The 17,550-nt window shown below is 37.5% G+C and overlaps 1 protein-coding gene across 3 annotated transcripts in view; it reads left to right on the top strand.

Annotated features, from left to right (window-relative positions):
• Positions 1-17,550, top strand: part of angpt1 (angiopoietin 1) — a 183,339-nt gene that overhangs the window by 139,423 nt on the left and 26,366 nt on the right. For all 3 annotated transcript variants that reach the window (XM_022683330.2, XM_007245762.4, XM_022683331.2), the window contains 3 exons: positions 2,123-2,250; positions 5,387-5,488; positions 12,316-12,482. In XM_022683330.2, the coding sequence (XP_022539051.1) occupies positions 2,123-2,250; positions 5,387-5,488; positions 12,316-12,482 (397 nt within the window). The remainder of the gene's footprint in view (positions 1-2,122; positions 2,251-5,386; positions 5,489-12,315; positions 12,483-17,550) is intronic.

Here is a 17,550-nt window from a genome sequence, read left to right as displayed (position 1 = left end):
TTTAGTCAGTTATGTTAAATTGTCAAAGTGTAGCTAACACTGGAACTGAACAAAATGAGTTCAAAATGTTTTCAACAAATTAGCCACTATTTTAACATTTCATAAATTAAATATATATATACAAATATGATTTTTGTAGAAAAAACAATCATTGCAGACCTACAAAAAAAATCTACATTGTAAATTAATATTAATGACAATAGTAAATCTTTAAAGCAACACATGCTGAATTATTTTGTAATCTGAAAGTGTTTTTATAAGTATTTTATGTTTTATACTTTAGATAAAAGTAGCACATTTATCTTTGAGAACAGATCTGCACACTCTTGGTATTTTAATCTTTTTTTATATACTTTTATTTACAGAAAATGAGAAATGGCTGAAATAACAAAAAAGATGCAGAGCTTTCAGACCTCGAATAATTCAAAGAAAACAAGTTCAGAAATCAATATTTGGTGGAATAACCCTGGTTTAATTGCATGCATTTTCATGCATCTTGGCGTGTTCTCCTCCACCAGTTTTACACACTGCTTTTAGATAACTTTATGCCTTTACTCCTGGTACAAAAATTCAAGCAGTTCAGTTTGGTTTGATGGCTTGTGATCGTCCATCTTCCTCTTGATTATATTCCCAGGTTTTCAATTTGGTAAAATCAAAGAAACTCTGCATTTTTAAGTGCTCTCTTGTTTTTTTCCAGAGCTGTATATTACATTATAACCTGTATCCTCATGCATATCTCACATCACCAGCTTGTTCCCAACACTCTGCCTTGTTCTCTTTCCTGCACGTGTTGGTGTGAAAAAGCCACGGCGTGTTGAGAATTTTCCATGCCTGTGTGTGTATATTATTTATTCACTTATCTGCCTGGATTGAGTGTGCTTTGTTTTAGTGGCTAGATCTTCCATTCGTTCTGCTGCCTGCAGAATGTCTCCTCCAGCTCGTGTTTTCTCATCGCGCCGCAGCCCAGCCCGCGGGTGTGTTTTCACTGTCTGAGAGTGCGATTGATTTGTGCGTGTCTGACTCGAGACTGAAACAGTGGCATACGCTTTTATAGACATTCCTCCCCTTCCATCCTCAGCACACTCCCTGCCAACCACAACCCTATATATTCAATACTCACTGAAAGTCCCGTCATTCCCCAAGCATTCCCTGCTCTTCATCCAGCGGCATTCCATTATTCCATTCACTCGCATGTTATAAACCATTCAGACCGCAGATCATATATATCATTATAGAACTGGTGGAGATCGCCTGCTCCCACCGCAGGTTTCAGTGGCGGCTGAGTGTGTGAGATACGTGTCAGTCACTTTGGTATATGGGTGGATTTAGCCCTGTTGACATGGAGGCTTAGTGGTGACCGTTTGTGTGACACACGGTGGTTCAGTTACAACAGTGGAGGGGTTATGGCCATGCTCTGTACTCCTGTCTGTCTATGTGCTTGTATATCCAGCTATATACATTATATAGACGAAAGTATTGAGATACCTGCTCAATCATTGTTTCTTACAAAATATTGGGTATTAAAAAGAGTTCATGTCAGAGGACACCGCCCCGACTCGGTTCTGAAACATCAGCTCACAGATGCAGCCTTGTGCTGATTGACATCATCCTTTGGAGTGATGTGGGAAAAGAGTGCCGTCTACCCACCCAGAGAGAGCAAGGCAAATTGTGCTCTCTCCGGGCTTCGGCAGCTGATGGCAAGCTGCATGATCAGGATTCGAACCAGCGATCTCCCGATCATAGTGGCAGCACCTTAGTCTGCTGAACCACTCAAAACCCCCCAGGAAAGACTTTCTACTAGATTTTGGAGCATTGCTGTGAGGATTTGATTGCTTTACGCAAGAACTTTAATAAGAAAAATCACTAAAATCTGCTTTAAGAACCTGAGCCATAAAAAAAAATCACAAGTTTAAAGGTTTCAAAGATGTCAGCTGCTTTTTTGGGGAATAATGATTTGTGTTGTTTTTGCTAGTAGTATTTGTATTTAATATACTAAATAATCCTGTTTGTCAATGCGTCAGTGGTGAAAATGAATATTTTACTGTATATTGAGTTGTTTTAATCAAATCGCAGTGAGGTCAGGGATATTCTTCTGTACTAAGTAAGTGAATTTTCTCCACAGTGGTGCCCAACAGCACAAAGCAAGCTGATGAGGAGAAGAAATTCCGGGACTGTGCTGATCTGTACGAGTCCGGCATCCGCAAAAATGGAGTCTACACCATCAACATCAGCCCTCAGGAGACAAAAAAGGTATATGTGTGTTCAGTTCTCTGATGAGTACTTATTTTATGATGTGTAGCTCCATGTAAATTCTAATTGCCTGAGTGTTTGCTGTGTACGAGACAGACAACTGGTAAATAATACTTGGTAAATGATTTTGAATCCAGAGTTTATAGGGAATTAGCTACTTAAACTTGCCTCAAATTACGCATTAGACAGAGTTCCCTAATTATCTGAACCCTCAAGTGTTTTATTGTGGCTGATTAATTCATAGCAAAATGTTTTTTTTTTTCTGCTCATTCACTAGACATGTAGAACTTAGTATTTATAATGTAGACATTTAATAATTATACTTGGTAAATTTGTACTTTATACTTGAAAATGAAACTTAACTTACTTAAGTATTTAGTTATCTTAGCTAGTTAGTTTAGCTGTCTCTTTCACTCACTTAAATTTTAATTTTCACAGTCATTGAAATACATTTTACTACTTTTTTTTTTTTTACATAATTTTTCCAAATCCCAAAAGTTTAGACTATTTGTATCAATACATAAAATTTAACTAATTTTACTATAAAATTACACTACCCACTACATATTTATTAATGTTATTAATTACAAATCTAAAACATTTACTATGTTACACATTGTTGCATACTTTTTATTTAAACTAAAGATAAAGCCTTAAAATTACATTAAGCTAAAAAAAAAAATTGTACTGTAAACTGTAATCATTTATTTTATGGTCCCAATGGCACTCATAAAAGGATTGGTTATACTAAAATTTAGACAGCAAGTAAACAGTCAGTACTGGAAGGTCATCAAAAATAATCTAAAACATTTTGATAAGATCCAGAATGTAATGGTTGGACAACTGGATCAGATCATCTCCAGAACATCAGGCAGGTCTTGAAGTCTTCAGCTACGTATCAAAAGAGCTCCAAGTGAGGTCAATTACTGAACCGTCAAGAGGGTCTTTAAAGTCAAGACTCAATGATGAGGTCCATAGAGGCCCAAATATACCACTTACATTATCTTACAGGACTTAATGCACATGCTGTTAACATTGGTCTTGATGTCATATATGGCAGGACTCCCTTATGGAGTCTTATGGAGGCAATGTCTCGATAATATGGGGCTGTTTTGCTCTTATTCACATGTTTTTAATATTATGGCTGGTCAATATTTAGTATTATCTCTATTTTTCTACTTTTCCATGAGTAATATTTTGGTTTATCTGTACTTTTCTTCACCCGTGATCCTCATATTTCATTATTTCATTAAATCAGTTATTAGACTAAGGAAAAGCTGTTAACACTGCACTGGGTTACACTGTGTTATTGATAGGAAAAGCTGGGTCAATGTGTTGTTGGTATTGGTGGAAATGGAGGAGAGCCAGTTTGGCTATACTGATCCAGAGAGAAATGAGTGCCCAGAATCCTTTTGGCTGGCTCAGGGAGGAGAGGCAGGTGGTCATCACCTCAGCAGAGTGCAGCCAGAGGGTACTGGGTGGGGTGGGAGAACTCTTGGTGGGCTTGCGCCAACTTCGAGTGAAAAATAGTTCACACTTATTTATATCAGAGGTTTCCAATCCTGTCCCCAAGGACCCATATCTGTTCCAAGTTTTCCTTCTATTCCAGAACATAGCTCAGCTGACCCAGGTAATAAGCGCTTTATAGCCCAGGTGTGCTGGGAATGCAATGGAACGGAGTGGACTGGCTGGTGGTCTTTCGAGATTAGATTGGCTCCTCATGTTTTAAAGGTATTCTGGGATAGGTTAAGAGATAGGGGCATCATATGGATGTGATTCTGGATCATAACTCGAGTCCAGTCAGTGTGAAAGGTCATGTGAGTTCAGAAATGAATAAGATTTATTCTGTTAATGATGCTTTAGGGAGAACTTGCTGGTCAATTCAGAGCATAGAAAATGTATAAGGGTGCATGTGTTTGTATATATGAGTGTGCGTGTGTGTGTGTGCGTGCAGGCATGTGTCCGAGTGTCTGGTTTCACCACAGATCCAGGCAGTTGCACTTGGGTAATTGTCTTCTAACCCAGCGTCTGTGTGTGTTCAGCTGGATGTGTGTGAGCTTTACCACCAAAGAGCAGCAGGCACAGATTCACCTCTCATTTCTTTACACTGATCCACACCCGGCTAGATTACAGCCATGTGTCCATTTAGGACTCCACTTTCATCTCAGGCCTGGTCTTCTCCCCTGCTTTAACTGCAGCTGACCAAAAATCAATATAGCCTGAATGATAGAAATTAACAGCAGTAAAAGCAGCCCCCCCCCACAAATACATTATTTTAATAGTAGTAGTGTTTGGAGCTCCTGATAGTATTATAATTATTCTACCTACTGATCCCCTACTGATAGTACCTACCACCATTACTTTTGGAGATCCTGGAATACTGATAATAGGGCTAATGGATATATTTGCAGTAGGGCCATTACTACTAGAGATCCTAGTATTAGAAACATTACTTTTGGAGATTCTGGAATACTGATAGTAGGGCTAATGGTGGATATATTTGTAGTAGGGCCATTACTACTAGAGATCCTAAAATGAGTATATAAAATATAAAATGCGAACAGTGTGAACAGTGTGAAAAACAGCAAAAACATAGTACCCTGATGTGATAATTAGGGGTGGGTGATTTGGCTCGATATTTCATGGTATAATACATTACATTACATTACATTTGGCAGACGCTTTTGTCCAAAGTGACTTACAACAGTGAAGTACAAAAATAATACAAGTTAAAGGTAAAAACATCTTTAGACAGGGCCTAAAGGAGGTCGAAGGTAAATAATGGGATAGAAGAGTGAAGGAGGGGAAAAAGGAAATGAGGTTAGAAGTAGTTAGTTTGTTAGAGGTGTTAAGAGAGTAAGTGCTCTTTGAAGAGCTCTAACCTCTAACCATAACCTTTATGATATTCAAAAATGTTGCCGATATTATTGCACATGATACGATATGGCATACATCGATTCATTACTACTGGACATCAATTTTAAAGCTCCTGATCGGAGGTCAATCGCTACTGAAGCTCTGATCCTTATACTAGGGTCAAACTATTAGAAATCTTGATAGCAGTTCAAATTAAATTAATAGCCAAACAATAAGAATATGGCTAAATAAGTTTGTGTCTACGCCTCTCTCCAAACAGGTATACTGCAACATGGAGTCTGCTGGAGGAGGATGGACTGTAATCCAGCATCGAGAGGATGGCAGCGTCGACTTCCAGAAAACATGGAAAGAATACAAAATGGTATATAGCTACATCTCCTTCCTAAACCTCATCCAGACTTTCTAACATCCATCTCTGCAGCACAGATGCTGATTCATCCCCTTTCAGACAACATGTGTAGACCCTATATCACCCAGCCTTCAGCTGTCCCTGATTTAGCTTGTTGAAAAGAGTGAGGAATGTGCAGGATGGCCAGTAGAGGAGTAAGCACAAGCATAAATCCAGTCTTGAAGGTCTGGACTGGCACAGGAGCGCCAGAGGGCATGACTCAGTTTTGGTCTCCACTGCTGATGAGAAAACTTTACAAAGTCCAAAAGCAATAACAGTTTATTCTGCACATTAGACTCTTGGCCACAGGTAGCATTCTTTTTTTTCTGCACACATGATATAGACATAAGTCAAGTCAAGAGAAAGAGAGAGTATGGCTCCAGTAAATGTCATGGGATGGAGCAGTGGGAGGTGAAAGAGTGTAGGAGGTGTTTATTAACCGGGGTTGTGATTGGAATGGATTGGGTATAATTAATGTCCCATTAAGTTCTGAAGTTATGTGCTGCTACATTGGTTTAGAAGCCCAGTCTTCTGTTTAATGAGCTGTTAGGTGCTGTTTTATTACTGGTGTTTTGTTTATAGTGTTAGGTTGTACAAATACAGTACATTATAAATCCCTTGAATTTTAGTTTAATTATAGTCATTAAGCTAATTATTCACATACCTACTTAATTTGTTCATCTTATTCTGCAGTGACGTCTATAAATGTTTAAGCAAAACCGCTAATCTATTATTAATAGAGAAGAAACAGATTTAAAGCATATTAAATTAAAATTGAATCTTACAAGTGCAGTAGTGCAGTAGTAGTACCACAAATCACGAAAATCAGTGAGATTCACCCTTATAAATGGAGTTCAACTATTTATGTAGTAATTAAAAGTAAGGAATTGAAGTGTGTGCTTACCACACAGGAACCTTTCACATATTTCAAGGTATTGTCCAGGGTGCACAAAATACTGTAGTTTTAGGCTTCAGTAAAGTATGATGGCTTTATAAATGACAAATGACCTGACCTCTAATATACCTGGCATTAGACACACATCTGCCTGTCACATTATACCATTGTTTAGATGTTTGATCTATTCCTACCTATCTTTTGTAAAAATATACGTTTGCTGATTGATGGATCTTAGTATGCTATGCGAGTCATTTTTAAATATTCTGCTCAATGACCTGAGTGACTTTTTCTGGGGGAACCTCTGAACTAGAGTGAATGATGTGTTAATAAAGTTTAATAAAGGCATTAATAGTATACTTATAATAATAGCATGACCTTCACTTAAAAAAAAAATCATGTTTTCCACAAAAAGCTGCCTTTAAATCTGTCTATGATTATACACTGACATGCAAAATGTTATGAGATAGCACTATGTAACTTACCTCAAGAGATGGCTTGGAAATGCCCACAAACTACGTAAAACTACTGGAAATGGAGTGAGGCCTGACAGTGGCTGCAGATAATTGGGACATTTATTTTGTTTAACTTATGCAGGCATTTAGCATTCCTCGATCCACAGTGTCAAATTTGTACAGGCAATTTATTCATAAAAGGCATTTTCACCCACCCTGGATGTAATGATTGTGACCAGCGGTGTCTGGCTAACTGTGACTGTGGTAGAAATCATCACATCCTTACTCATTTCAGTAGGTCCTGCATTGTGCAGTACAGTGTAGGGCTGCACGATACTGGAAAAGATTGACAATGGATTTTTTTTTTTTTTTTCGGCAGTATATATCACAATATTAAACAATGCAGGACCCTTGACAGCACCAGCCCCGCCCCCACCTACGCAGTTTCTCACGAAAGAGATCCGGACCAACCGAGAGCTGAGTCAGCGCTTTAGAGTCAGCCAAGCATTCAAAACCCGAGGAAAACAGCAAAACAACAATAATCAAGCATTTAAATGACCTTACTTACTTAAACTTATTAAATTACTAATAAGTTCACTTCTTAAAAAATAAAAATAGGCCACCTATTAAGCTTTCTTGAGTAAACATCCAAAGGTTGAGCTATTCTGAAATACTTAGGTTAGAAGAGTCTTTTAATTAACACTTTTGGGTTAAACCCAACCCAAGTTCTTCATTTAAGTAAAAAACGTATTAATCTTCTAATAGCTATAGCATTTAAACGACCTGCACTTAAAAGTGTGATTCTCTCGGCCTTCTCAGCAGCAGACACAGAGACAGCGCTGTGTATCTACTTCTTGCAATGTGACTATTGCACATTTACAAATCGCAATGACTATGCTTGAAAAATGTATCATGCAGCCGTAGTACAGTGTGCTTTAGCTTCAATGGGACATGATGCATGTAAGTGAGATGTTTGAAATTGAAGAAGCTTGAAGAACCAAATAATAGGAATGTCCTTTCCTGTATTTTTAATCCAAGAACCTGTTTTTAAATTCTGCAGAATCTTGAGTGTCATGCTTTTATGCTATCGGTCTCATGAGCTCTCAGCAGAGAAATTGGGTTACTCAGATGGCCGAGATGAATTTCAGGGTTTTGGCAGTGATTTGATTATCTGAGGTTTTGAATGAGAGCAGGTTTGGAAAGGTTATTATTTAGGCTTATTAGAGAAGTGATGCATAGCGACCTCAGAGAGGATTATTGCGACACTGCAAACTAATTCCGAACTTTATCCACAACCACACACCCAGGAGGATGCCCCCTTCTGAATATTAAACAGCAATCGATCCCCGCTCTGTCGGTTCAGTTCCTGATGAAGCTCACATGAGGAATGATGTGAGGTTGCGTGTGAACTTTTCCCGGGATCTGGTCGACTCCAGAACACTCATGCGCTCAGGGTACGAGGCCTGGATCCATAACAGCCAATCACAGAGCCCACGCTGTGACAACAGGCGCAGGCACTTATAGAGAGGACTGTAGAGGGTCATGTCGTTCCACCCACGCAGGACTTGCCTTAGACCTGAGGAATGTCGCGTATTTACATCATAAACCACAAGGCCTGGAATCCCCCGTAACTGCATAAACACACAGGTCCCTCCTCCAAACCAAGAGCCAGCACTTAACATCAGCCTGGACCCACTTTCAGCTCTTAATCTCACTATTATTAAAAAGTGCAATTACATAATTACACAGTTACATAAAAAATAACAATTGTGCATTGGCAGATTTGAGCATGTTGAAAATTACTGTAAATTACTAATAAGTTCACTTCTTAAAAAAATAAAAATAGGCCGCCTATTAAGCTTTCTTGAGTAAACATCCAAAGGTAATGAACACTTTTTTTTTTTTTTAGCTATTTTAAAATATTTAGGTTAGAAGAACTTAGTCTTTTAATTAACATTTTTGGGTTTAACCCAACCCAAGTTCTACATTTAAGTAAAAAAATGTATTAATCTTCTAAAAGCTAAATGATTAACTGATAATAACCCATAGATTTTTAATACTCTTAATATTAATAGAACTTACCCAAGTTCATAATTTAGGTAAATAATTTCAAGTTAAAACTGGGGTCTGGCTCAAGAAAATGGTCGGTGACATAGGCATCTGTTTTTTTTTTTTTTTTTTTAATGCTATTTTTGTTTTATATAAAGTTATGTATAAAGTAATGTTGTGATAATCACAATTTAGCAAAGTAACAAATCAAATGTTTTTTTTTTAATAAACACGGCACAAGTTAGAATGTTATAATCACGCAGCTCTTAAATAACAGTTCTATACTTCTTCAGTGTTGCAATGTTAATTAACAGCATTTAGTTTATAAAAAGCTCAGTTTTAATGCTCTACTTACTAAAAAATGTCTTGTTTAAATCGGGCTCTGGCTCATAATGACACAATGTTTTGGGGCAGAACTTGCATGGGTTCGAGCCAGGTTGGAATTTTTGAGCGAGATCTTAGCTTTACAACAAGTACAAGTCGTGAAATTTTCTCACTACTAAATATTACACTCTGTCAGTGTAAAATAACAGAGCGGGGTCAGCAGATGCTGAGGAGCATAGTGTAATCATAGTGTACAGAGTTCACCACCTTTCTGCAGAGTCACTACATCACTACACACCTCCAAACATCATGCGGCCTTCAGATTAGATCAAGAACAGCAGAATGTAAAAAGACTCATGGAATGGGTTTCCAAGGCTGAGCATCTGCATTTAAGCCTCACATGAGCAAACACAGCAAAACAGATATTTGTGCAGAAAATATAATACAAGGAATCAGGAATACAAGCACCAAAAAACATTTAGTGTATTAAAAAAAATCTGTCTGTGACGAAGGATCACTTATTATTTACTTTGTCTAAAAACAGAAAGCGAATGCAGGAATTGATGCTTTGGTTCCAGGAGCATATGGTGCTTGTTTGGGGTGCCATAAACAGGTAGAGTCTGTTCAAAAAAGGGGCTTTGGCGGTGATCTGCCGGACTGTGCGTAATTACTGCCGCTAGCACCTGCGCTGCATTAGGACTTGGTTCAGAAGCCTTTCCAGCTGCTTTAATGAGCTGAGGCTGTACAGTACACACAGGGGAAGAGACCGCAAGTTCTATTGAGAGGGGAGTCCCGACTGTTATATTAGGAGATTAGGAGTAATGACAAAGTGATGACACAAATGAGAATAGCATGAGGCCGGCCTGAAAAGCAGCGTAAACTGTTGCATGTGTTGTGTGTGCGTTATGCATTAGTAAGACTGTGGCTGCAGGACAAAATTATGATTAAATTTATTAGTGATTTATCTAAATTAGTTTAGTTACGACTTTTCAGCTCTTACAAAGTGACTGTTGTTAGATGGCTCCTTCCTCTGACATCAGATTTTATATTGATTGTTTTATTCTCTTGTAAAAAAAAAGCTTAAAAAGAAGAGGAGAGGGAGTGGATCCAGGTCAAGAAGAACTTTTATTGCCTTCACAACCATATACACACATACAGTGGAACAACATACAAGCCAGAGACAGTGTTTACTGGACCACACAGTGTAATCCATCAAAAGACAGACTACACACACTGCAATTAAACAAGACAGTACAACACTCACTTACAGTACAATAAATACACAACAGCACACAGCTAGGCTGAAAGCCCAGCAATAAATACTGATACATCCTGATGAGATTAACTGTGTACTGACATGAAGTCGGTAAAAACTCAGTAAAAGCAGGAAAAAGTGGTAAGTGGTGTTTTTTTTAACACTTTAGTTTATTCTGTGACTAAAATTAAGATACTGTTTTAAATGAAATTCTAAAGTTCAACAACTATACATGTGTATTATGTCCAAATATTGCTCTGTTAGTAGATATTTTAACTAATATGTCAAAAACGTAAGACAGTGTTCAAAAGTCAATGAGTGCAAGCTCACCAATCTTCTATAAAACCCCACATCTATTTTAAATAAGAGCCTGGAAAAAGAATCTGGTGCCATGCTTGGGTCCTGATTTTTATTGTTTGTTAGATTTTAGTGATTTTACCAGTCAGGTGTTGCTCATATTCAGAGACTAAAATACAAATAATTTGTAACAAGCTATACAAAAATGTACATTTTTTTCTGGTTTGAAGGTATTTTAACTCATTTGTCAAAAAAGGAGGTCAGTATTCAATGAGTGCAAACTCTGGCTGACATCCTCTTTGAGACGTCTATTATAAATAGAAGCCATTCTAAAAACACTGTCAGTCATTTATGTGTTCCTGGCTCCATAGTGGTGCCATGCTTGGGCCCTAATGATTGCTGCTGCCTATGGAACTATTGCAACTCATAACAGTAATAACAGCCAACAAATTTAAATGCATCTTTCAAACTACACTGTTCACAAGCACTTGCATATTTTGGTAATATTGTCGTAGTTTTGGTTTGTAAATGTTAAATTCTCTCTCTATATATATATATATATATATTCATCTGTGACCAAATGCTGATATGATGTGATAGGTTAAAGGAACTTCGAATTTTAGGTTTTATTTTTATCTTTTATTTTTCATAAAATGCATGCAACGGCGAAAGATAATATTGCATGGCTGTAATTAATTGTGTTTGTATTATATTAAAATGGTTTAAAGCGACATTAGGTAGCATTTTTTTTTTCTTCTTCATTTTTCATTACTCACCACACTACTTTCAATGACGGTTCTCTATATCTCAGCTTGTCCAGAAATGCATGTGAAAAGTGTGTATGTCAGGTGTAGCTCAAAGCATGAATTACACTTACACCTACACCTGACTGTAAGAGGAGGCCAGGAGCATGGAAACAATTTCTTTGTAATGCTGCTTCATTATAAGAAGTTCAGATTAGTTCAGTGATGGCCTAGGATGATTGTGTAAGATTATAAAATAGTCTTCATACTGCTTTTTTATTTTTCTACCAGTGTTATCCTTTCAAACTATTTCCACACAAATCTCCTGTCCACTTTTTTTATTAAATCGTGCACAGATGGTTACTGATTTAGTGGGCAAAATATTTCAATATTATCAAGTTTTATATCTTGTTTAGAATAACTGCAAGTGTATTCTACATATTCTATATATAAATTGCCCAGTCCTACACCAACCTCTCCAGTTGAAATATTAGACGGTATAGTAGAGTACAGTATTTTTCTTTAATTTTCTCATCTACTTGCGCTGCATTCTTGTTTATTCTAAAAGTAGGTCAGTGAGTATTGATACTATCACATATCATTTTTAAAAATGAGCTCTATAAGCTTATGAAGATAGAAGATAAATGATGAGCTGCTTGTTTGTTACTGGTTCCTGCCTTCTCTTGGACAGGCCTGTGTTTCCCATGGCCTGCTGCAGGACTCCTCACTAACCCTGCTGAATTCCTGCAGTGACCTGAACGCTCCCTCTCTCTCTCTCGCAGGGCTTTGGGAGCGTGTCGGCTGAGCACTGGCTGGGGAACGAGTTTGTGTACATGCTGACCAGTCAGAGGCAGTACATCCTGCGTGTGGAGCTGACCGACTGGGATGGACATCAGGCCTTCTCCCAGTATGACCGCTTCGCCATCGGCAGTGAGAAAAACAACTACAGGTACAGATGACCTCTCGCACGTTTCTCTCACGTTTATAGCATTTCACTGACACTTGTGTCCAGAACACCTTACATTTTAATCATCTTAAGCCCTATACGGACGAGATTAGTTTCTCAGGGGATCCTGGGGTATTTTTTTTCTTTTATGGGGGGTCCTCTGTAATTTTATTCCCGTCTGGAACGACCATATACGCGTTTTTCTCAGATGTCCTCTGAGAAAATTACAGGCTGAATTACCTACTGTTTTTCACTGGTAAATCTGTTCCCGTCCGGACAAACATCTCTGAGTTTCATCACCTCGCATTTAATAAAATAGCTATAAGTTCACTGCAATGCACTGTAAGATCCACGAAGATCTACGTAAACACAACAGCAGGTGGAAATGGAGGAGCTACTGAACGTGATGTCATGTGACCGAGAAAGCCAAAAAACTCACTGGTTCTTCTGTTTTTTTTTTTGTTGCAGTCCGGATGCAAGAGTTTTATCACTGAGTAGAAGTGATAAAACTACATCAACCACTATTCTCACAGTTATGTTCTATTAAACATTAATAGGACTAAAATTTCCATTGAAAACTGTTTTTATTTATAGAAAAGTTTAACACAAAATGCAGAATGAATTTAACTTCCTTAATTTTGAGATTGAAAAGTATTTTTAGAGATTATCCAACATTTCAGGTACACTATGTTTCCAAATGTTTGTGGACACGCCTTCTAATGAATGCATTTAGCTACTTAATTTATTTTGCGTCCATTGCTGGCACAGATATACTGATGCACACATTATTCCCTGTAGAGAAGACTTGCCAATAGAATGACTTTTAAGCAAATTAGGTTTAAAATTTAGGCCTAGGGTAGAGGGGTATAAAGCCCCAGGCATTATATGGAGCGGTGGAACTGTGTTCTCTAAAATAATGGTGCTCCCTCTAATACTTTTGGATGAGTTGGGGAGTTGTGGATGAGGTGGTGTAGTAATCATGCTCCAAACTCTTTTGTAATACATTTGCTTTCAGAAGAGCAGGTGTGCCAATACTTTTGAATGAGTTGGGGATATTGAGGTTGGTTGATGGTTTTAATTCTCCAAATGCTCCAAAATTAAATAGGAAAGCCTTCTTTGGACAGTATAAACTCTCTCCAACAAAAAAAAGCAGGATAAACTCTTTTAAATATCATTCAGAAATATCAAAATATCTAAATATCAATTCAGAAGAAACAATGAAAGAACAGGTGTCCTTGTTTTGCAACTTCTTGAATTGTTTTAAGTCTGTATTATTTACGGAATAGATTCTACAAATCTCAACTTTCAAACTTTCATACCAGCTGTAGTTTAAATGCCTGAGGCATACTGTTCAGATAAGACCTGCTTGTATTTTCTTTCTGTTCATCATTCTCTTTATTTCACTTGCCATCGCTTACGGCTCTAAACAGACAAACTGACCAGTGTAAGTGTTTCTGACACGTCTGAACTGTTACATTTTCATCATATCTGACAGAGAATGGAGCTAATATTGACTGGAGTGGGAGTTTAAAGTGGTTTAAGAGTGATCTTTGATCCTTTCAGTGGAAGTAAAGCAGGTTAAGACCCAGCAGGCGTTTGTCTGTATTTGATGTTTAAACTCTTTCAGGTATTGGGACACATTATCCCCAGTGATCAAACACACGTAAGTGGAGATATTCACTTCCAGACCTGTCAGTCTGCTGGAACAGAAGGTGCTGCTGATAACAGCGTCTGATTTCTCACTGTCCTCTTTTTAACTTGACTAGAAATTTGATTTATGTCACAACAACTTAACATACTTTACTGATGGAAAGCTCCTCAAAACAGCCGTGAACCAATCAAAGTTCACGAGTCACGCTCTCAACAGCCTCAAACTTTCATGTGCAGTAGTAGTGTCAGGTGTAACCCCTAGTGGTGCTCTTAGTGTCTTATCCAGTTTGTGGTAATTTCACTGATGAAATGATGACAACGTCACATTCCGCTCTGCACTCACGCTCAGCGGCAGCCTCTGCGGGATTTATACACGGATTTAATGGGTGAAAGTCACGAGGAAAACTCTGGTATTTTCTTTTTATTTGATAGGAGATTTGATTTAAGGTTTGAGTGTTTCCAAATGTCATCTGAAACCCAAAACATAAAAATCCACTGAAAAGAGCATCACCTGTTTCTCACTGTTTTAAAAGCGATTTATCAATGCTCTCAAAATCAAACATTAACCTACAGCAAAACAATGTGTTAATTTTTTTATGTAAATTCATGGGTTTACATTTGTATGTAGGAATCTCAAAAAGCTGAAGGTAGTTAATATAGGTGATTCCAAACCTTTAGATGGTAGTCTATTAGACTACATGTCCATACTTATTGGTTTAGGCATGTGTTTAGTATTCATCTTAAACACATACAGCATACTACAACATTTGTTGTAGATGTGCTTATAGGTAAAGAATGTTGGGCTTCATTAAACAATAGCCTCCTAGAAAGGTTCTCATATTGTTTTGTAAAAGTCAAAAAATGATGTAAGATTCAGGAGTTTTTTAAACCACAGAACTGTCTTACTATGATGGATCCCATTGTCCTTATAAGAAAACACTGATGAATTTTAGAAACAATGTAAAAACTGCATTTGTTTTTTTGTTTTAAGAAGAAATTTCTTTAAAAAGCATGTAGTAATTATCTTAATAAATAATCATGGGTGTGTTTTGGGCATTACATAAAAAAAAAACAGCATGTCACTTGCCATTCCTTTTAAGAGCCAGGTGTGGTCTGACTTTGGTGGATTGGTATTTTAATGGTGCAGTGCTTCTGCACATCTCAGCAGAGGACACTGACCTGCGCATTCACACTTTGAAGGTGAGGATCAGGATCAGTTTCTCTGATTTTGCTATTTATAGGTTTATGTTTGAGTAAAATGAACATTGTTATTTTATTCTATAAACTACAAACAACATTTCTCCCAAATCTTCTCCCAAAAAATATTGTCATTTAGAGCACTTATTCAAAAAATTATATTTGGTGGAATAACCCTGGTTTTTAATCACACTACCACTATACTCTCACTGTGAAGTGTTAGAGGAGGGGTGGCCTGTACAACAGGGATGTGTTTGACAGAAGTTTTGAGAACTGGAGGTTCTTGGATCTTGTTTTTTATTGGACAGTGAGTGGAATTTTAAGCATTGGAATTGATGTAAATCAAATGAAAGCTGAAAATCTGCGTTTTGTCTGCTCTTAACTAAAACTTCAGCTAAATCCAAGTGACAGCAAAAGCTGATTTTTCCATCACACGAATTTAGCTGGCTTAGAGCAGCCTGTGCCTGTGAAGGGCTTCAGGAATCTAATCAACATTCTGATCTCTATAAATAGATTTGTTCTTTCAAACTGTTGTGGTATGGTAATCACGCACTGCTTCTGAGGAACGCAGGCCAAAGCAAACCTTCTCCCCTGGCTGTAAACACAGTGTTTGAGGGGCGGCTGCTGCTTGGTGTAATTGTGCTCCGGCACCTCCAGTTCTCACTGGGAAAACCACTGGTGCAGTTGGGGAGATTGTATGGGTATCTTTGCTCGTGATCAGATCTACTGATTGTGTGTTTACTAGAGAGATGCTGAGATATGTGTCCATTTAACTGAATTCCCAGTGCAGGAGAACATGTATGGGTCACTCTCAAATGTGGCTTGTGTGTCTGCAGCTTAGTTGTTTAAATTGCATACAAACACCATGTAACAATACATTTTACAAACTTTACTCTAAATAAACACTGTTAAATTGTAATAAAGCTGAATAAAACAATTATATTAAGTTCCTAAATAACACTTTCATATAATATGTCTACCCTGTAATCTTTTGATAACTACACTTTAAGACATCACAACCTTCACAAAGGGACTAAAGACACACATTTTGCCTGTTCAGCAATTAATAGTAATATTAGTGGATGCGTGCATGACAGAAAAAAAAGTAAAAAATTATACAGTTTTGCTAATTATACATGCTTTTGTACATCCACTTGGGTTTCGACTGCCTCTATAAACAGTGACAAAAAATCTCTTTGAAAAAGAGTTTGGTGTCAGAAATCATATGTTTCTATGAGTTTGGATGGCTGCCTTATTCTGATGTCACAATAAAAAATCAATAAAAAAAATCAACCACCACCAGAGCCCCACCCACTAGATCAGTTGAAAATCTGCTATTTTGGTGATTTTGGTTAAGAACCTTACAATAGACCGCAGGATTAGCCAGCAGACTTTGTCTGAGGGAGGGATCTGTACCTGCTGTATGTGGTAAGTCAGCAGATGTAGTAGTAAGTAGTAAGATTTTAGTAGTAAGTAATTTTAAATAATGAGTTTTGTGCTTCTATCAAAGTTAAACATGAACTAGCTTGTTTGTGTTTTTGTCCATTTAGCAAAAGCTAACACTAACACCTGATGAAAGCACAGTGTAAACAGCAACAGATTATTTGCATAAAAGTGACAGAGCCGTTAAATGGCTCATTATGAAAGAGTGACTGAAACTTGTAATAATAGAGCTGTGAGATATCTATATGTGAAAGTGATTTTGTGAAAACAATAAATAAATAAATAAAAACTTCATGAACGTTTTGTATAGTAGACCTTCGTAGACCTGTTCTCACTTGTGTAAAAAGAGGTATATGTCCCCTTTAAGTAATGTTATTAGATGCTAAAAGGCTCAGTACTCTATTAATGGCTTTTACGTGTGTGTATATATATAGTACCTTTTATTAAGAAACACACACACAATTTTTACACACACCAATGATAGACCATATATAGCAATGATGCATGTGTGCACCTCCATTCTGATAAGAAACCAAATCATCTGCAGCCCCAAACCCACTCCGCAGATAATAATTTTAAAGTGCATTATGCAGCCTGAGTGTTCCCAGTTATCATAACTGGCGATGGAGACTTGCCAGTCAGGAAAAGTCTGTGGGACTGCCAGCCTCTCGCTGTTGCCTATTTAAAGCTAGATGGGAAATGGCTGAGGGTTAGAAGTGCAGTAATTGCAGAGTGAGGCAGAAGAAACTAATGCCCAAAACCTAAATCACAAACAAGCCTA

This window comes from Astyanax mexicanus, chromosome 3 (genome assembly GCF_023375975.1).
Source record: "Astyanax mexicanus isolate ESR-SI-001 chromosome 3, AstMex3_surface, whole genome shotgun sequence".
NCBI lineage: Eukaryota > Metazoa > Chordata > Actinopteri > Characiformes > Acestrorhamphidae > Astyanax > Astyanax mexicanus.
This window is presented reverse-complemented; position numbering and strand designations above follow the sequence as displayed.